General features: G+C 39.0%; 1 protein-coding gene across 4 annotated transcripts in view; it reads right to left on the minus strand.

Moving 5' to 3' along the window:
• Window positions 1-22,426, minus strand: part of CCDC85C (coiled-coil domain containing 85C) — a 201,546-nt gene extending 179,120 nt beyond the window's left edge. Inside the window, exon 1 of one of the 4 annotated variants that reach the window (XM_074213061.1) lies at window positions 21,538-22,426. In XM_074213061.1, the coding sequence (XP_074069162.1) occupies window positions 21,538-22,336 (799 nt within the window). In that variant the 5' untranslated portion in view covers window positions 22,337-22,426. The remainder of the gene's footprint in view (window positions 1-21,537) is intronic. The other 3 variants (XM_074213058.1, XM_074213060.1, XM_074213059.1) reach the window with 3 other exon arrangements.
• Window positions 22,427-22,680: the final 254 nt, after the last annotated feature.

Raw genomic sequence — 22,680 nt, forward strand, 5'->3', positions numbered from 1 at the left:
CATATAATTGTAATGGATTACAACATTCTATAAGAAATGACAAATAGGATGGTTTCAAAAAATCTGAAAAGATTTACAGGAACTGATGCATTAGAGAAAGTGAACAAAACCATGAGAATATTGTACATTAGTATCAGCAATGTTGTTTGAAGAACTATAAATGACTTAGCTAAGAAGAACTTTAAGCTTAGAGATTGCAGTATTCTTGGCTCAGTAAGAAGGCAGATAAAATTCCGTTTTACACAGATATAACAATCCAAAGTGCTTTAATGATACCCTGAAGGCTATTTATGAACGAAAGACATGGTGCTGATGGAGTAACATTGAATAATGACAGGGACATCATGATCCCAGAGAGATGGGCTGAACATTTCTATAGTGTTCTTAACAGATCATCAATCAATGCAGAAGACATTGACCATTTACCTCAAGTTTTAGTCAATCTATTCCTAACTGAAGCTCCAACTGAAGAAGAGGTTTTGAATGCTATTAGGCTCCTTTCATGTGGCAAAGCATTGGTGCTGATTTTATTACAGCTGAGATTTACAAGGTCGGGGGTCCATTGCTCATACAAAGACTAACTGAAATTTCCAGGTTATACGGCATGAAGAGATTATCTCCCAGCAATTCAAGGATGCCTCCATTTTCATCTCTCTAAAGGTAAAGGGAATAGATTATCCTGTGACAATCAGATTGAGGAACAGTCGATTAGGTATTTGCTGCCCAATAATTTCAGGAAAAATGCCAGGTCTGTAGGTCTGTAGAAAACAATTGTAGATCTGACCAAGACCTTTGATACTGTTAGTCCTGAGGGCTTATGGAAAATTATGTCAAAATTCGGTTGCCCACCACCACCACCACCATCTAGGGGCAGCTAGATGACACAGTGCCCCAGCCCTGGAGTCAGGACGACCTGAATTCAAATCTGGCTTCAGACACTTAATAATTGCCTAGCTGTATGACTTTGAGCAAGTCACTCAAACCCCTTTGCCTTAAATTAAAAAAAAAAAAAATTCAGTTGCCCAGAGTTTATCAGTAGCATACATCAATTTCATGATGGCATCATTGCCCAGGTTCTGGATGGTGGATGATGCTCTCGGGACTTCCCGATCACCAATAGAGTGAAACAAGATTGGGTCCTTGCTCCCATGCTATGATTTCATGATGATTTCAGTTAAGTTATCAAACACCTTTCCTGAGAATGAACATGGCATCAAGGTCAGATACCAACATTAATGGTAAAGTCTATATTCACATGGACTTCTGTTTGCAGATGATTGTGCACTCCATGCAGCCTTTGAAGCTGAGATGCAACAAAGTATGGCTTGATTCTCTGCTGCTTCTGCTAACTTTGGCCTAACAATTAGCACCAAAAAAAATACAGGTGCTCCATCAACCAGCTCCATCAACCAGGAACTACTGGTTACAGCAAATGGAAAAGTTTTGAGTACTGTGGATAAGTTCACTTATCTTGGCAGGAAAATATACATTGACCATGAGGTTGACAATCACATTGCCAGAGCTAGCTCAGTTTTGGGGAGGCTCCCAAAGAAAGTATGGGAGAGAAGAGGTATTAGACTGACTAACAAACTCAAGGTCTACAGAACTGTTGTGCTGACCTCATTGCTGTTTGACTGTGAAACCTGGACAGTCTACTAGCACCATGCCAGGAAACTGAATCTTAGGAAAATTCTGAAGATCATCTGACAGGATAAGATACCAGACACTGAGATCCTTTCTCAAGCTTAACTGCCAAGCATTCAAACATTACTACAGAGAGGGTGACTACAATGGACTGGTCATATTGTTCAAATGCCAGATATAGGCTTGCCAAAAAGACTATTTTATGGAGAACTCACACAGAGTAAATGCTCACAAGGAGGTCAGAAGCAATGATACCAGCTCATCCTGGTATCATTAGAATTGATTATGCTGCGTGGGAAACACAGGCACAGGACTGCCCAGCATGGTGTGGCCTGCTCTATAAGCAAGGCAGAATGGAAGCAGCTCAAAAGAAACCTGAGATATGTACATTTAAAATAAGCACCCACCCTGGGTGTTCACATGGATTATTTGTGCTCTATCTGTGGCAGAACATTCCAAGTTCATATTGGTCCAATCAGCCACAGTCAGAAACACTGTAACTCATCTCTAACATTAGTGGTGTCATTTTGGTCTTCTTCCTGATTTCCTCTATCTCACCTTTGGAAAAGAAAAATTCTCTTTTCTAAATATTTTAGGACTTCTTGCCTGAAAATTTTCCCTGTCTAAGCTCAGTACCTATACATAGAGACTTTTTAAATTTTTTATTACTATAATTATTAAATGAAAAGCATTTCTATCCCTCAGGCTCTGTCTCCCACAGGGTTCTAAGTTGCACCCAGAATTACTGCCAACATGACTGACTCATGTAGTTCATATTGTTCTTTCCCACTTTTTCCAACTGTAAATTAGTAAATCAGACAATTCAGAAATGTGACTTGTTCCAGTCTTCCACCCTTAAAAAGCACAACATGCTCAATTTTAATAAAGGAAAGGAGAGCCTCCTTCTTTCCCTAATGACAATTTTTTTTTCACAAAAACTATCAAGGGGAGGAAAATCACACAACCAGCAGGAAGATAAATTGGTACTTTTCACAGCAAAATTTTTCACTTTGTTAATTGAAAAGAGATGAGCAACAGCTGACTTTTGCGGGCTGGCCTGTTTAGTGCAAGTCTCTCTGCCCAAAAGGAGCAATGAAACTTTATCCTGGACAAAGACAAATGGCATACAAACACATGTATTTAATGATGCATAAAGACCAAGACCCACAACACTTTTCCCATGCCTTCTTTTTGAGAACTTGGGCACACAGAGGGCCTCTTTGGTTGTAGGAGTAAGGAGGCAGAAAGGTTGTAATTCAAAAGAAGAAAATTAAGGCTTTTCCGTTTCTATTCTGCTCCTACTAATAATGGTTCATAAATGACTAGTGCCCTGCCTGCTGCCCACTGGGTTCTGTTGATAGTCCAAAGCAGCTACCTTTCCTTCCCCTCCTCCCCACCCTCCCTCTCTCTTTTCCTAGGGATTCAGCTATAGAAGGAATGAGTGTTAGAGCTTGAAATGGCCTTGGAATCATAAAATGTAAAATATTTGAGTTAAAAGAGGCCTTAAAGGTTATAAAAAACCTTATCCGTTCATTCTGTTATTTTTATACACATTGTTTCTTTTATACATACAAAGTTAATATATGCTCTCCTGATTGTTTTGTTCTCAATAGTTACCTGCCTCTCCCACTTTTGTTTACATTCAGCAAAATTAAGTAAATCAAATATAAAAGAAATGTTGAGGCAGGTAGATAGTATTTTATTCATCTGAGGGTGAAGTGATGAGGGCTTGAACCAGGGTGATAGAAATCAGAATGGAAAGGAATACAAGAGATTTTTCAGGCTTTGATTTTTTTTCATTTGAATATTTACATTTTATTACAGAACTACTTCATCCAATCTAGTTAGTATAAAAAAGTTACATGAACATTATAGTTTTGATAGAAAATTAGCTTTGCATACATTCTTATTACAACAATATCAACTTTCTTACACATACTTCATTTATTTCTCCATTGCTTTGTCATTCTTTGTGCAAACCAGATAAAACTGAAACTGATTCAGAATTTAAACTGTTTTCTCAGAGTTGTAAATTAACAAAGTTTTATGCTAAAATATTTAACTTTGTCATCAATTCTATTATATCCTTGTATGTGATTTGTTTTTGTTTTTCAGTCATTTAATTGTGTCTCTTTCTTATTGACCTCTTGGATCATATTTTCCATGAAGTTTTCTTGGCAAGGATACTAGAAGGATTTGTTATTTTCTTCTGTGGATTAAGGCAAATGGAAGTTAAGTGACTTGTCTAAGGTCATTTATCAAGTATCTTAATCCAGATTTAAACACAGGTCTTCCAGACTCCAGGCCCATCACTTTATCCACTGCAACATTCAATTGTTCTTTTATGTGATTAACTGATGCAAATTCAATGGCAAAGAAAATTATTACTGCAAATGAAGAAGATATAATTTATGGTGGGGTCTGGACTGAGCTGAACTCTTAGTTGCTGAATTAGCAATTCCTCCAGTAAAAGGTTTTCATTTTGAGGGGGGAGGGGTCAGTTAGGTAGCGCAGTAGATAGAGCACCAAATCTGGAATTAGGAGGAACTGAGTTCAAATCTGACTTCAGACACTTGATACTTACTAGTTGTGTGACCTTGGGCAAGTCACTTAAGCCCACTGTGTCACAAAAAGCACCTACTTTTTAAAAAGTTAAAAAATATTCCCATGGGGAAGGACAGGATGCAACATGTAAATGATAAAACTGAAAATTCCACATGAAAGGAAGCACACATATACACACACATATGCATACATTTAAGTAGCAGTATCACTGAGATGCTATCTGGATGAATATTTGCTTCTTTCTAGATCTCTATTCTTGCCTTTCTGTAGTTCAAATACTGATTTTTTCAACTTTTCTTTTTCTTTAGAAATTTTAATTTAGAATTTGATTTCACATTGATGTCATTTAAAACTAAGTCAGAGAAGAGGGGAGAGGGAAAAAAGTCAACATATAGGCTAGCAAGTAGATGATTTTTTGTTGTTGTTGTTATTGTTTGTTTTGTTTTAATGTGAGAATGTAATAGGACATGGGGTTAAAGAAATGTAGGAAAAGAGATAGATCGAGGACAAAAACATTTCTTGCCTTCCTTTTGGTTTCTACCATTAGATTTACTAATACCTGAAAGATTGAGAGTTACCCAAGTCTTGAAGAGACATAGATTAAGAATATCTTGATGTATATGTGATATTACCAAGATGGGTCCTTCCTCCAACTATGATTCTCAGTTCTCTCTCCAACTATGATTCTCCTTCCAGGTATGTTCTAGGAGGTTTACTTCCAAGGCATATTCTTATATATCAGGAACCAAAATATAGCTATTCAATTATTTTTCAATAAATGGAAACTTTTTTTTCAGGATTTGATTTGATGACTGATAATAAACATGCACATGGTGCTACAACGCACTGGGCTTCACATGGGGCCTCAGTTCAAATTCTCAATTTGCCAATAAATATCTGTGTGTTCTTGGACAAATCATTTAACATTTCTAGGCTTCAATTTTCTTGCCAGTAGACGATTAGGCTGTACTAAATTCTCTCTGCAATCCCTCCTAAATCTAAAAATCAGTGTTTTATAAGGATTTAGCTCATTTTGCAGAGATCAAAAGAAAGGACCCTACGAATTGGAAATCAGTATCTGAAATGCCTCATCCTTCACTAAATCAGAATAGCAGAAGAATAAAAACAACTTTTGTTTCATTCATTGTCCAGGAAAAAGAGCATCCAATTATATATAATGGATATCATCTAGAAAGTGCATAGTACTAGGGAAATTGCAACTAGGTAGTGCATAGAATAGAACATTAGCCCTGGAGTCAGGAGGACCACAGTTCAAATCTGGTTTCAGTCACTTCATACTTACTAGCTTTATGACCTTGTGCAAGTCACTTAACTCCATTACTTCATAATTCTAGGGAAAAGATTTAATCCTGTGCTATAGTCAGTTGTGTGATTATGAGGCAGTTTACTTCTCCCTTTAGGTCTGAGTTAACTCTATAAAATTAGAAAATATGACAAGTTGGGGTGGCTAGGTGGTATAGTAGATAGAGCACTGACCTTGGAGTGAGGAGTACCTGAATTCAAATCCAGATTCAGACACTTAATAATTTACCTAGCTGTGTGGCCTTGGGCAATCCACTTAACCCCATTTCCTTACAAAAGCCTTAAAAAAAAATGAGGAGTTGAAGAAGTTATTCTTAAAGTTCCATGATGTTCCAAAATAGAAATTCTAATCTTTTTTGTATCATGGACCTCTTTTGGTAGACCCTTCTTTTTAGACTAATGTTTTATACATGAATAAGGGTTACTAAAGAAGTCAATTATATTGAAATGAATATGTAATTTTTCTTCCATTCAAGTTCAGGGATCCCTTCCTCTACTTTATTCATGTATTCCAGGTTAAGAATCTTTGCTTTAAAAATCTTCCAACATCAATTCTCATTTAGATTTGTTATTCAAACCTAATATGAACTTTGATAGGTGAGCTAGGATTAGGGACAAGATCACTAAACACCCATTCCCAGGAAAACAAGGCTCTTAACATGGGGTGGGATCCCTTTATCACTAAAGCAACAAAAGCTAAGAAAACAATCATGTGGTTATTCGTTACTAGATACCTGGAGGAAAAATTGGTATCAAAATCAATTCACTGACAGTTCTAGTTGAAATTGCTGACCAAAGTTTTAGAAGAAGAGGAATAAAGTGTCAGATTTTTGCTTCTGTTCTCCCCCCAAGCACTCTGCTAACAAACTCAATAGCAACCTGTAGTTATGGTTAGGAGAGGAGTCAAATTCTTGTCCTGAGTGTGACACTAATTTACTGTGTACCCTCAGGCAAGCTATTTCTCATGTTCACTTTTCTCATCTATAAATTAAAGGGTTTGGAGGAGTTTTCTATATGATCCCTCCTACTTTGAATGTTCTGTGTACCATGATTCCATCAATGATGTTCCAATTCAATAGGCTCAAGTCTTATTTTGATTCTAAGATTTCTTTTAGCTCTGACAGCCGCTAATAAAAGTGGTGCAATGTATAGATAGAGCCCTGAACCTGGAGTCAGGGAAAACCAAGTTCAAACCCAGCCTTAGATACGTATGTCCCTGAGGTTCTATCTACCTCAATTTCCTCAACTGTAAAATGGGTATAATTATAGCACCTTCTCCCAGGATTATGTGAGAATCAAATGAGATAATATTTGTAAAGTGTTTAGCACAGAGTCTTGTAAAAAAATAAATGTTAAATAACCTTCCTTCCTTCCTAATCATCCCATGGTCTTATGATATATGCAATATCTCTGACACACTTGTTATCTCAAGAAAGGGGGGATCTGTCAATATAATAAAGAGTAATTTCAGGTTTGAACTCCATTCATGCAAAAGAGTTTGCCCTAAATAGGCTAGTGAGAACTATAGTTCATTTACTTTGAAGTTAAATGGAAACAAATCTAAGGTCTTTTTCTGAACTATCTCACATTTTTACAGAACTTTGTGATTACAAAACACTCTACCACCCAATTACCTCACATGATCCTTCACAATCACTGTAGGTAAATAGTGTATTTTTTTTAAAGGGGAAATTGAAGTTCAGAAAGGTAAAAATACCTGCCTAAGAAAACAAAGTCAAATTCAGGGCAGAGTTAGCTCTTGGAATCAGAAGATTGAGGCTATTCCCACACCATTGGGGCTTCAAATTGCAGACAAAAGACATAGTTCAAAAGAAATCTCTAACCAATACTACCCCCAAAAGGCTATTCCCTATGATTCTAGCCTACGTCTACCTGATTCAGACAAAATAATATCAGATAAAAGGAAAATGGGGAAGACAGGAAGGAGAGAATAGTACCATCCCTCTTCTAGTTAAATAGGCCAGATTGACACCACAGCCCAGAAAACAAGAGGCTTTTTCTTCAATATTTTCCCATAATATACTATCTTCATACTCTACAGGGGCAGATCATGTAGCCTCACATTCTGTAATGCACAAGTTTTTAACTCAGTAGAACAGGATTAAGAGTTCTGCAAATCCAAGGAAAAGATCAAAGTGACACCAGACTCTGGGAGTCCAACCCACTCCCTGCTTCACATGCTGCAAGGGAGCAGGAGGGCAAAATGAGAGGTTGAAAAATGAGACAAAGCTAAAAGAACAGTGTGTCAAAAATACCTTCAAATTATATGTAAATAAAAGTCCTTTCTATCTTGACATAAAGGGTACAGTATCAATAGAGATGTCATTCTATCTAAGCATCATGTCCACAACACTTCACCCAAAAATATCCCCAAGGGGACATAAAATCCCAAAAGAGCATTAAAAAGAGTTTTCATTTCCTAACATTACATGAGGACCCAAAGTCACACATGAAACACAGCAGAAAGAAAGAGGCCTAATAGAATGAAAGAGCAAATAATGAGAAAAATTGCAAAGATGGATTATATAACATGAAAGAAAGACTATAATGGAAAGAGGACTCAAAGGCAAGAGACAAGGGTTCTAGTCCTAGCTATGCATAACTATTATACAACCTAGGATATAACCTCTGGGTTTTATTTTCCTTATTTTAAAAAATATATATAATCTTCTGAATCTAAGATCTCTTTCTTTAAGGCTTTAAAATTTTGTGGCTCTTAAAAAACAACTGAATAGGGTATAATTACAATGATCAAGTTTGGCTCAAAAGAAAAGTTGAAAAAAATGCACCTCCCTGACTAGAAAAAAAAAATCTCAGTTTAATGTATTTTTCTGATAAAGATGGGACATCTAGATTATAAAATGAATTAACTCAATTATATAAGAAAAATGGCCATTCCCCGAGATATAAATAACTAAAGAATATGAAGATATTTCTAAGGAGAAGAAATTCAAGCTATCAACAATCATATGAAGAAATGCTCCAAATAACTAATAATTAGGGAAGTGAATATTAAAATATGAGGTTCTAATTCCTACCCAGATTAGAAAAATGACAAAGAAAAAAGGAAAGAAAACTGTTGCAAGTGCAGCAGGTGAAACACTGTTGGTGAAACTGAATTGGTCTAGTCATTCTAGAAAGCAGTTTGGAACTGTGCCCAAAATGTTACTTGACTGTGTATATCCTTATGCTCCCCAAAGAAATCAAAGAAAGAGAAAAAGGAAAACATGTATGCAAAAATATCAAAGAACTGGAAACTAAGGGGTAGATATCACTTGGTTAAATGGTTAAAAAAACTTATGTCATATGACTAATAAACTATTAATTTGCTGTAGAAAATGATAAAAGGAACAGATTCAGAGAAACCCAGTTAGACTTATATGAATCGATACAGGGTACAGTAAGCAGATCTTGGAAAATAATTTTTATATAACAACAATAATATTTTAAAGAAAAATTATTTTTCAAGGAATTAAGAAATTTGTTCTGTACAATGACCATAGATGATTCTAGAGGACCAGTAATGAAAGATGCTACTCACCTTTTGACAGTGAAGTGATGAATGAGACATAAATTTTAATACATGACCAAGATGGGGATTTGTATGCATATTTGACATACGAGTTTTATTGGGATTTTTTTTCAGTTGGGTAAGGATGAAGGATGAGAAGGACTAATGATAAAGTTACCAAAATGAGGGGAGTAGGAGAAAAGAAAAATGGGTCATTTGATGCATTTGAGAAAATGCACAAGGGTGGCTAGTGAGGCAGTACATAGAGTATCAGCCCTGAAGTCAGGAGTACCTGAGTTCAAATCCAGCCTCAGACACTTAATTTTTGCCTAGCTGTGTGACCTTGGGCAAACCCCTTATCCCCATTGTCTTGCCAAAAAAGAAAAAAAGAAAAAGAAAATGCACAGAAGAGAAGGGAGAGAGTCAGAAGGAAACACAATCAGGGCAACTTTAAAAAGAAAATTGAATGAATTGTATTTTTGGTACAAATTTATGTCTTCCTATGTGATTTTCTTTTCCTGTTTTCTTCTCTATATGAAAATGCTCATATTATTAGTGTTTAAGTCCAGAATTTAAAAAATAATTTCAATGTACCTCCTTTCATTCTTTGCAGAGTTGGGGGGACTATGGTTATGAAATATGGCATATACTATCAGATTTGACTGATGTTGGTTTTGCTGAACTGCTTTTTCTGCTTTTATTATTTCTTATAAGGGATGGCTCACTAGGAAGAAGGGGGAAGAAGGATATATTCCAAAGTGATGTAAAAATAGAGAATAGATATACAAAAAAATAAAGTTCCATGCATTTCTGATCCACTAAATTTCTGATGTATCTCTAGATACCCCCCCTAAGTTACAAAATAGAATGGAAATCCCTTTATCCCAGGAAAAAAAGCTGCACTTTTTAAAAACTAGGCAGAGGGCAATGAGAAAATCATTCCCATACAAACACAAAGCAAATAGCATGGGGAGACCCTAGTTCTGTGTTTACCATTAAAAACCTAGTAACTGACCAGAAAGGACAATGATCAATATAGGAAGGGATGTGGGAAATCTGAGACACTAATACATTGTTGGTGGAGCTGTGAACTCATCCAACCTTTCTGGAGAGCAATTTGAAATTGGGACCAAAGGACAACAAAAATGTGCATACTCTTTGATCCAGCAATATCACTACTGGATACTACTATTCCCTGAAGAGATTATGAAAAAGGGTAAAAACATTACTTGTACAAAAATATTCATAGCAGCTCTGTTTGTGGTGGCAAAAAATTGGAAATCAAGTAAATGTCCTTCAATTGAGGAATGGCTTAGCAAAATGGGGTTTATGTATGTCATGGAACACTATTGTTCTATTAGAAACCAGGAGGGATGGGAATTCTAGGAAGCCTGGAAGGATCTGCATGAACTGATGCTGAGTGAGATGAGCAGAACCAGAATAACACTGTATACCCACACTGTACACCCTAACAGCAACATGGGGATGATGATCAACCTTGATGGACTCACTCATTCCATCAGTGCAACAATCAGGGACAATTTGGGGTTGTCTGCAATGGAGAATACCATCTGTATCCAGAGCAAGAATTGCTGAGTTTGAATACAGACCAAAGACTATTACCTTTAATTTAAAAAAAAATGTTATTCCATAATTTTGCTATCTCTTATACTTTTTTTTCCTTAAGGATATGATTTCCCTGTCATCACATTCAACTTGGATCAATGTATACCATGGAAACAATGTAAAAACTAACAGAATGCCTTCTGTAGGGGGTTGGGGGAGGTTAGTGAGATTAGGGGGAAAATTGTAAAATTCAAAATAAATAAATAAATTTTTTAAAAAAGAGATAATAATATCTGCTTCTCGGTCGCAGAATTAAACTTTGAAGATGAATAGGACAATATTGAATGTTTTTAATGACACATAAGGCAGAGAGAAATGGACTCATCTCAAAGTCTTCCCAATTGAAATCTGGGAGTTTAACAGGTTTCCCACAATTTGAGTTTGTTATGATTGAAAGAGCTCTGGATTTGGAGCTAAGAGACAAGCTTGGGTTCATATTTCTAGCTCTAATATTACTTTACTATGTGACCTTAGGGAAATTATTTCACCCCTCTGAACCTAAAATTTCTCAACTACAAAAATGAAGACAATACCAACACTACTAATCTCACTGGGGTATTATCATGAAAGTGATAGAAATGACATACATATCCCATCATTTGTTCAGTCATTTCTCAACCAGAGGACATACTGATAGTATCCATTTCTTTGACATATCTCTAATATGGATCCTTTTCATCTTTTTTATGATATTTTAGTGGGATGAGTTCAGTAATAGTATCACAGTCAAAGAGCATGTACAGTTTATTGGATTTGGGAGTACCAAAAGTGACTTTTTACTTCCAAACTGCTTTCTAGGACAACTGGACTAATTCACAGCTCCACCAACAATGTATTAATGTGTTTGCTTTGTAAACCTGAAAATGTTATTTAAAAAAATGGGAGCAATGATGAATACCACAACCTACTTAGGAAGCTATCTTGCAATAATTCAGAAGTCTGAATTTGGAACCATAAAAACCTAGGGTCAAATACTAATTCTGCCACTTACTATAACCAATACAACTTTGGGCAAATCACTTTACTTCTCAGGGCCTCAAATTTCCTCATTTGTAAAATAAAGAGGACACATAATGTCCTTTCTAGTTCTAGATCAATATAAATATAACCAGATCCCTGGATCCTTTATCTGGATGTAGAGTTTGCCTCCATTTTATTTTTTATCTTATTGTTTTTTTCTTGCCCTCCATTGAAGAGTAAGCTCTTAGAAGACAAGGATGGTGCTGATTCTCTATCTATGTATCCCCAGTGTCAAAAAGGCAATCCCTGACTATTAAATAGATATTTGGATTTAATAAAAGAACTGGGAACTAACTCAATCTGGAAGAGAGTAGGTAGGAAACAGTAACAGAAATCTTAGCTGTCTAACCTTTACCAAAAACTAACCTCATTCTGAAAGGCCAGGTTGAGGATTACAGTGACCGGAACTACCTTCACAAAGGATGCATTTCCCAAAGAAGAGCTCATTAGGAAAGAGAAAATGCTAGCGTTCGAGATCTGTGATAGGAAGAGAGCAGCTTTACCAGCTGCCACAGACAATAATGCTCTTGTGACTGGGAAGGGTGAGCCTGTGTTCCTTGTGAAGCTGTTAATTCAGAAGACAAGAGTTAACCTCCTTATATTACAACCTTAGAGTCAACAGAAAGACAGATTCGAGTAGACAATTAGACCTTTTTCCCTTGACAGTAGACTGTCTATTTTTAGAAATGGGTCAACTTCCTCTCAGTGGTTGTGTTAACATGAATATGTTTGTCAGCCCTGCCTACCTATAGCTGGGTATTTTGCACCCAGGTTTCTCTTCTCCATATTTTTCTTTGTGATAAATGCTCCCACAGATTACAATAAGGAGGATAGGAATGAGAATGGGAGGTGGAGATGAGAATGGGGGAGATTGTACAGATAAGGAAGCTCAGTGGAATGGTAAAAGTACATTAACTCACAGACATTAAAAAGTCAATTTAATTGCATCAAGATATTACTCCCAAGATGCTCACACTGTCACAGGTCAGTAATGGACCAATGAGAAAAAGGCAGATTTCTTTCATTACTCATTTATAGCACAATACCTCATGTGACCGTCACTTATCATTTTCATACTTTTGTTATAAAAGGAAGCAGCACAATTTACTGGAAAGATTAGGAGCCAGGAGATATGGACCCTAGTCTCAGCTTTTCAAGAACCCACTATATGAAAGAGACCAATATCAGGGAATGACTTAGACCTAAGAGTTTGCCAAGACACTTCAGCTCACCAATCCTTATATATTGGCTCAGAATAGTAGCTCCATAGCACTTGATGATTTATAAAACATTTTCCTCACAACTAGTATTTTAAATATTACTTTTCTTAATTTTATAGATGAGGCATCTTGGGCTCCAGGGAAGTGACTTCCCTAGTGTCACATGGCCAGAAGAGTAAGTACCAAGATTTGGTTCAGTCCCTAAGACTAGTCAACATCCCCCTACACTGAGCTACCTCTTTTAACAGCATCAGTTGCATTTAAAATAGTTCTTCAAAAGAGTCAAATCATTAATACTGTTACCAGCTTTACTTCCATTGCTTTTGACAGGGCTAAGAGAGTAGTTCCACCAACAGGTATAAAATTACTACCATATACCCAAAAGAATTACTATAAAATACTAGCATTTAACCAAATGAAAACAATGGCTTTCAATAACAAAGGTCTCTCCAGAGGTAGAGGGTATCAGACTCCTAGTTACAGACTTTACAACACTATGTCAGTGTTGTAACTGTGATAAGAAGAGAGTAAATAATATGACAATATGGCTGGAAAATGATTACTGTTTCCAAAGATCAGGAATCCAGAGACAGGAGAATGAGGATGGTAAAGGGCAATGTCATAGTAAATCCCAAAAAGTCAACAATTCCCTTACCAATCTTGTAAGGCTGTAGTGTTTTCAACCACAAGAAGGGACTATAGGAAACTTATGAGAGGCAGCAAGAACCACAAAGAAGAAAACTTCATTTGCATTTGCATGTTTGGGTCTTAATTTTTATTCTCAGAAGAACAGCAGTGAGAAGGATATCAGATTCAAAGAACTCTTAGCTACTCTGTGATTCCTGGAAAATAGGACTAACCTTCCTCCAACAAAATCCTTCTCTTAAAAATTGTATACAGTCAACCTCAATGATCCAAAAAGGTTTGATTCAGTCAGTCATAGAACATTAAGCTATGTTCTATAGAAATGTCAGAATTGGAAGAGATCACCCACTTCCAGTTCACCACTCTAATTTTTACAAAAGGACAAACTAGATAAAATAACCTGTCTAAGGTAACACAGTGAATTAAAATAATTTACCATGAGCTCAGTTTCTTAAAAATAGAGGAATCCCTAAGCATCACATTTCCAATACCTAAATAATCCAGATGCTGGAGTAAATAGACAAATTTGGTTGTATTGCATTTAATTGCATAGTGTGGCACTTTAATTGTTTTCTAATAGCTTCTTGTGTGTTATTAGTTTTGCCTCTCCAGGGACAGAACCATGTCTTACACTTTCATAATTTCCACAGAACCTAGAACAATATTCAAAATATAGCAGATTTTTAATAAACACTTTCCCAAGGATTAAAGTAAAAATGGGCACCAGTGGAATACTATTGCCTCATATAACAAGTTCAGTCACTGAAGTATTAGAAAGGACTTTAAGGTACAAAGAGAAACTATGTGAGATTAGCGATTATTTTAAAACAAATGCCTATAAAGATCCTTTTGCTCCATTTTTATTTAAAAACAGCCTAATATGTAGTGATGGTGTTGCTTTTCTGGATTGTTTTATATTTGTTTGTTTTTGCTCAGTGGGGAAGAAAAGAAAGAAGGACAAATGCATAAATATTTGAAACTTGAAAATAAACTTCTAAAAATGTATCACCCTAATCATTTCTATGCCAATGATGCTCTTTATTATTTATTTGAGGTTTTAAACCCTAGATTGTGAGGTCTTCCTTTTAACCCTCCAGAGTGCCCACCACATAACAGGACCTCAATAAAAAGTTATAGATTCACCAGTTAAATCTCAGTTCATAAAAAGTTTGAGAGGGGCAACTAGGTGGCACAGTGATTAGAGAGCTGTCCCTTGAATCAGGAGGACCTGAGTTTAAATTTGACCTCAAACACTTAAAAACTGCCTAGCTGTGTGACCTTGGGGAAGTCACTTAACCCCACTGTCTTAAATAAAATTTAAAAAAAATAAAATAAATAAAAAAGTTGTGAGGAGCTGTATTACTGTACAAGAAATGGTACTAACACCTTCCCTACTCAGATCCAGTTAAGGACAACTCAAGACCCTATGTGCCACAAAGCAACAGAAGTAGTGGTACATCCCAGTCCTTTTTTTTGTAGATGATATATCCATTTGGAGATTATTGCAGTGCCTATTGGGAGATGGTGGTCTAAAGCTAATTTCAACAGAACTGCTTTCCAATGTTTCCAGGGGTTTTTTTTTGTCAAATAATGAATCTTTGTCCTAGTACTCGAGGATTTTAGGTTTACTACTATGTTAATTTGCTTTGGAACCTCGTACCTAAATCTGCTGTTCTATTTTTAACCAGGATCATATAATTTTGGTAATTACTGCTTTGTGTCGTACTGTAAGTCCTGTAGATACATCTCCTGCTTTATAAAAACTAGCCAAATGGTTGATATTTCCTCAGTCAAGTTGATCATTTGTCAGAATTGTATCATGGCTATACCATAGGGTCATTATACTGATCAGAGTTGTTGGGTAACAAAGTTATGGAACTACATCCACTCCTCCTCCACCTCAGATTTGAATTGCTAGAGAAACCCAGTTTAATGTAAACCTAAACCTACTGTTCCAAATAGACTGAACTCCATGGGGGAATCAGAATGTTAACGTGTGGTAGGAATGGTTAGAAATTCTATAGTCCACCACTCTCCTCTTCAAGATGAGGAAATCAAAGTGCTAGGAGGGGGGTAAGTACACTTAGTTGTGAAACTGTAGGCATGTCATTTTAATCTCCCAGTGCTACCAGGCAACTCTCTTAAGACCTAAATTGTAAAACTGATTGTCAGTTTGGGGCACTGCAGCTAGGACGAGTAGATAGGAATGCTGGGCTTGGGGTCAGAAAGATATGAGTAAATCTGTCCTCAGATATGTACTAGTTGTGTGACCCTGGACAAGTCACTTAACTTCAGTTTCCTCAACTATAAATGGGAATAACAATAGTACCCATCTCCCCTGGTTGTTGTGAAGATCAAAAGAGATAATATTTATCAGTGTTTAGTCCAGAATAGGAGGTACATAACTACTAGCTATCACCAGTGATGGTGTAGTCATATCACCAAAATGGAATTTTGTCACTAGGCATTCCCTATACCAATGGAATGGTCTGAACAACAACAATAAAAATTCAACCATATGCATATTTTTGATGCCTCATTTATTTAACATCATTGGAGAAATGATCTGTTCCACATAATTCATTTCCCAGACAAATTAGATTAAACACTTAAGTACTCAAATTTGTTTTTATTTTCAGAATTTTTGAGGAAAATCATTGCAAAATATATCATGCACTCTCTGTCTTATTCCACTGAAAATTTTGAATGGAATCGAGCTTTCTCTTGGCAAGATAGCAAGAAGAAGTTGTGTTTGACTTTAGAACCAAGAGGGAAACACTAGAATATCTAGACTAGGAGAGGAACATGTTCAAATGTGTGTATATGTTGTGTGTGTTTTTGTGTGTGTGTGTGTGTGTGTGTGTGTGTGTATGTGGGTGAAGGTGTGTGTTTTCTTATTACTGTAGAGTAGGGGAGTAATTATTATTGAAAAATAGGAAAAAAAACTTGGCAAAGATGTAAACCAGAAGACTTTGCAGTAAAGGAATTGATCAAATAAAGATAGAAAGGCAGAATATATATATATAAAATCAAGGGAAATAGTGGGAGATAAGGCTGGAGGTGTTGTTGATAGAAGGTATTGAAGGCCAGACCAAAGAATTTATTCAGTAGACATTGAGGATCTATTCAAGGCCAATGGAGTAATATGATCACAGCATCACTGATTATGTTTAGGAGGGGAAAAAAAAGTCTTATCTTACCACGGCCATCAATCTTTTCTGACCTTTGTTCACTAAAGTAGATTATGTTTTGAAAATGTAACATGTAGTAGCTTAGGTCTTGGCCTTGGTTCCATGCTGAAAGGCACAAAATAAACGGTTCATTCAGAGTGATTTTCTTTTTAAACAAAATAGCATGGAATAAAAACCATTCATTCTTTTCCTCTCTGTTAAATCAAGATAAATGCAGTTTTTTTTTCCTGTTCTTTTTTTCCCTCCTCAAAGTTTTTTTTTTGTTTTGCAAGGCAATGAAGTTAAATGACTTGCCCAAGGTCACACAGCTAGGTTAATTTTTAAGTGTCTGAGGCTGGATTTAAATTCAGGTCCTCCTGATTCCTGGGTCAGTGCTTTATCTACTGTGCCACCTAACTGCCCCTCAAAGTTTTAATAAAGGTCCAAAAAGGAAGTAATTCCATCTAGTAATGGAGACAAAACCTTGACTTTAAAAAAAAAACAATTGGATCAGAGATGTAGCGCAAGAAGAGACCCCCAGAGATCTTTTAGACCTCATTTTACAGATGAAGACCTGAGATCCAAGGGAGGAAGTGACTTGCCTAGGTCACACAGGTAGTAAAGCAATCAGATCTGGGGATCTGAACACAGGTCTTCTGACCCTAGAGTTGGAATTTTTTTCCATTATGCCATATAACCTCATCATAAAAATAAGCAAATGCCATCTCTTCAAGTCATTTATCTGATTTACTGGATTTTTTTTAGCTTGTCTACAAGAATTGCTTGCTGTGCTATCATCACTAATATCCAGTTAATTAAGAAGATAGAATACCAGACTTAATAGGAAAACCAAAAGATTTTCTAGATTTTCCTCCATTCGTTTTCTCTGGATACTGATGACAGTTTTAAAACTATAATAATTTAAGGTTTTTCTACCTGAATCAGTCCACTCTTATACAGCTATAAGCACAACATTAGCTGGGGACTGATAAGCATCAGTTCAGATTCACATTAAAAGCATCACAAAACAGTAAACAAAACCCCCTTCAGGGTAAATTCCATTATGTTTAGAGGGACCAGATAGGTCACCATAATTTTCTAGAGATTATCTAATAAACAGAGTCCAAAAGAAAAAGGGCTATACAGTTTGATGAAATCATATGCTCTAGAATGGAAATTTAAAGCAGTTCAATTCTCAGATCCTAGAGCTAGAGAACAAGCCTGAGTCACCATGCATATCAGAATGAATTCTTAGCTTCACAGAACTATAGAGCAGTAAGAAGAAAATCTGAAATCATTCACTCCAACACCCACACATGCAAGCAAGTAAGTGCCTTCATCACAATGGTGTAGCAGTCTGCTATAATGAAACTTCCTTTCTATATACTCACAATGTATTTTAACAGGCTCCACTGCCACTTTTGTCAAATTTCTGAATCTTCTGGGTATTCTGGATGAATGTTAAGATGACAGGTGACTCCTTGGCTTTTGGTGCAATGGAAAAAACACTGAAACTGGGGAAGGGTGAGTACCAATTCTGTCTCAGTCACCCCTGTGAACCATAACCAAATTAGTTTTTAAATGGGGATAATGCTACCTGCTGTGCCTTTTTTTATTGAATTGTTGTTACATAGCTTACTTTAATTTCACCCACCTAGCACACTGCTCCATACACTACAGGGGCTTAATAAATGTATTGGGAAAGCATATAACAGATGTGAAATTTGTTTTGCAACCATAGCATGCTATACTACACAGAGATGAGAGATCATTATTAGTATAAATTACCTCATCCAAAAAATAGTCTAACAACAAAAGTCAACAGATTCAATTTAAACAATAAGCACCTACTTATGTGTATAAGAAGGAATTCCACCCCTAAAATGGATCTGTGTTAAACTCATAAAATTCTCAGCCAGTTTCATTTGTGGAATCAGAGGAAATACAGAAACAGAAGGATAGAAAAGGAGAAAAGGTCATCTTCCTAACTACTTGTAACATCTTTCCTGGACAATCAAGTGTTTCTAGTTCCTCCAAAGAACAAGTGAAGCTGGGTATTCGGTTAGGTGTTATAAGGTTTTTGTTTTTGTTTTTCCAGCGGGGGTGGGGGAGAGGATAATTAAGAGATTAACAATCAGAAACTCAGTACAGTCGAGTGAATAGCATACAAATGGAAACACAAATGAGTTCAACACTGTAAGATCCCTAGAGTGTAACAAAATGTCCATTCAAATCCAAACTTTCACCAAGCCAAGTAAAAGAATAAGTAACTTATTTTCTCATTTAAGAACTGCCATTAATTCTACCTATATGATGTCAGGTAAGTAAGTCACTTTGAGCCACTTCTCTTGCTTCTGCCTCAAACAAATGAAGAGATAGAATTGAAAGGTATTAAAGGGCCCTCCCAATCCCAACAAATCAAGATTTCTCTATTTGCTACCTGGTCACTCCCTACCCCACCCCATACACTGGCAGTTTACCAGATAACCTGAAATAGTTCAGATTTCTGAATCCAGATTTCTGAGCTTAAGAAACTAAAGAGAAATCATTTTCATCAGTGGAGCTGCAAGCCTACAACTGTCTCTTTTCCTCATTAATATTCCAAAATGTTTTAAAGAACACCAGAAAAGCTGAGCTTAATCTTCACCTGCAGGCAAATAGTTTAAAATAGCCACCAGAAGCCGGAACTGAGAAGCCAAAAATGTGGAAGAACAAGGAACTACCATCACAAATCTGGAGGGGAGGAGAGCAAAGCCAAGCCAGATACAGCCTGGAAGATTAAAAAGCATCATTTGAAGAAGATGGAACAGGCTCTGACAGGCATTTGCTGATCCTAAATCCCAAGGGGTTTTTTTTTCAAGGAAAAATGGATCCAAAAGTTATAAGCATAGGATGACAGTTTGGTGTTTTTCCTTTTTATGCTCTGAATAGTCATAGGGGATTGGGGAAAACAAAACCAAAGTGTTTCCTTTATTAAAGTTGAATCCTATCCTAGGCACCTAATCCAAGGCAGTAGTAACAGAAAGAAGACTGCCTTCGTTTTGTTTGGGTTTTTTTTTTTTAAAGAACTTGGGCAAGTCAAAAAACTTCAAAACTTATTACAATTTATAACTAACAAAAATTTCTCTCCAATATCCTTGACAAGAATTCTGTGACTCAAAATCCATTATACCTCCTAAAATAGTCCACTGCACTCTTCAGAGGCACTTAATTGCCAGAAATTCTTTTCTTTATATCAAGCAGTCTGTCACTTCCACCAAGTGCTCCCTGGGGCAAGCAAAACAAGTCTAACCTTTCTTACCCCATAACATCCCTTTGAACATTTATCAGGAGAACCACATCATCCCTTCCCAAATGCTAAGATATCTCTTGAATGTGCTGTGACACACAACTCCTGTCCATTTGCTCATCTGTGAAATGGAGCTACTCTTACTTGATTGCTTTGCCCCACAGGAGCACATGAGATAACTGATGTGAAAACACTTTATACTTAATACTACCACCAATATTCTTTACTGGGGACATTTAAATGTGTGTGTTGTGTGTATATATAACATACGTATGTATATGCACATGTATATACCTTATACATCTATACACATATGCATGTGAATTGTGAGTTGAAATACTCGAAACATCTTTATTCTCATGAACCAAAACTATGCCTATAAGAAAGAACTGGAAACGAACACTCATTCTATAATGCAGGACAACCCCTCTAGTTAATAAGCACATGTATTATTTTATTTTAACACTCCAATTTTGCTGTTGTCAAGGCTGTACCTCCCTAAAGAGCAACATGCAAGGATTGTTTAAATTTTATTCCAGAGAAATGTGGCCTTCACTTTCATGTAAGGATGTCAACAAAGAGAGGAGGAATTCAGCTTTAGTCCAAGGTCTGAGCCTTTGCATTTTCTCTAAAAGTACTTTCCTTCACAGGAGCTAATAATCTCAGAACTGATTAAGCCTCAGGCACCTAGCTAAATCCCCTCCTTCACCACAATTACACCCACCCACCTAGTGTTCCTTAGGGAAGGTAGTTTCTCCTAATGGTTAAACCTCCAGACCTCCCTTCCAAATCAAGGCTTTTCCCCCTTTACATGCTAGATTTACCCATTTATTAAATTCACACGCACACAACGCAGTCATCCATTATCACAAACCCAATCACCCACTTCATTGCTACAAGTCTATGGCCGCCCACATGGTATTCCTGGCAAATATAAACAGTGTATCAGGAGACAGTTTGAGCATCTGTTTAACTTCCCTTGAGAGCGATGCCAAAATGAAGAAGGAAATTGGCTTCTCCTGACTAAGGAGAGAGGGAGAGGCGGAGACGAAAGCAGAGGAGCCAGAGGCTTCTCGGAAAGTAGCAGGTGAAGCCACCCAGAGCCCAGCGGGAGCACCGAGTCCTGCCCACTGCAGTGGCAGCTTCGAGCTCTCTATGCACCAGACAGGAGCGGGGAAGCCAAAGAGAGATCGTTACTCCGCGTCCAGAACCGCAGAGGCTCCAGAGCCCGGAACGTTCCGTGTCCGGCTCAACACCCGCCCGCAAAGAAAAGGGGTCACGCTTGCAGACCCGTCTTTCAAGCCTAGTAGAGCCCAGCCAGCTTCGCCCAAGTTGCCCCAAAAAAGCGCCCTGAGTGCCCAAGTTCGGAAAGCTCATTTTGACGAACGGTTCCGGGGAAACCTAAACCCCGAGTTAGTCCCAAAACTTCTCGCCCAGCGGGAGTCCCCAGGGGGGCTTCCAGCCCCGCCGCCGCGGAGGGCGCGCCGAGGGCCGGCTTCTTACCGTGGAGGCCGTTGGAGAGGCTCCGCTGGTGCGGGGGCGCCGACAGGTCGTCCAGGGATCTGCGGGTGGCCCCGGCCTTGGCGTCGGCCGCCTTGTGCGGGGCAGGCGCGGCGCCGGCGGGCGGCGGGGGCTGCGGGGGGCCGGGCGGCGGCGGCGGCGGCGGGTGCCCGTGCGGGTGCGGCGGGTGGGGGTGGTGGTGGTCGGGGCTGCCGCCGCTGCCGGCGCTGGAGGTGCTGCTGCCGTCGCCCACGTCGCGGGGCCCCGCTCCGCCCGCGCCCCCCGCCAGGTTGGAGAGGCTGGCCTGGCTGTCGATGGAGCTGCGGGAGCCGGCGCCGCTGCGCTCCTCGTCCAGCATGAGCACGATCTCCTTGAGCTCCAGGTTCTCCCGCACCAGGGCGTCCTGGCGGGCCTCCAGCTCGCGCAGCTTCTGCTGGGACAGGGCCACCTCCTTCCACAGCGCGCCCGCCGCGTGGCGGCCGAAGCGCTGCCACTCGCGCGACAGCTTCTTGCCCTTCTGCCGGTCGTCGTCCAGGAAGCAGCAGAGCTCCCGCAGCTCCTGGTTGTCGTCCTGCAGCTTCTGGTTGACCTCCTTGAGGCCGCGGATCTCCAGGAGGTGCAGCTGCAGCCGCCGGTTGACGTCCTTCATCAGGTTGCCGTGCTCCAGCATGAGGCCCATCTTCTCGCCCTCGGCCCGCCGCAGCCGCCGCGCCAGCTCCTCCTTGCTCCAGCGGAGCAGCTCCTCGTCCGGAACCTTGCTCAGCTCCTCCTTGCCCGGCCCCTCCGACGGGTTCTTGGCCATGGCGGCGGCGGCGGCGGCTCGGGCACCGGCGGCTCGGGCACCGGCTCCGGGGCACCGGCTCCGGGGCACCGGCTCCGGGTCACCGGCGCATCTCCGCTAACTTGCGCCGCGCTCCCTGCACACCACACCTCTGGCCCCGGGGGAGGAGCCGACCCACTGCCGCGGCGCCCCTGCCCCCGCCGGGGGCGGGCCGAGAGCGCGAGCCGGCACCTGCTGCCCGCGGCCGGACCAGCGGCCCGGGGGCTCCAGCGCGCGCCGGGGGCTCTGGGCGGCCGGGCAGCCTCCGAGGAGGGCTCGGGCGCCAGGCGCGTCTCACCGCTGCGCGGCCGGGGCAGACCCTCGGC

The sequence above is a fragment of the Macrotis lagotis genome, chromosome 1 (assembly GCF_037893015.1).
Source record: "Macrotis lagotis isolate mMagLag1 chromosome 1, bilby.v1.9.chrom.fasta, whole genome shotgun sequence".
Classification (NCBI taxonomy): Eukaryota; Metazoa; Chordata; class Mammalia; order Peramelemorphia; family Peramelidae; genus Macrotis; species Macrotis lagotis.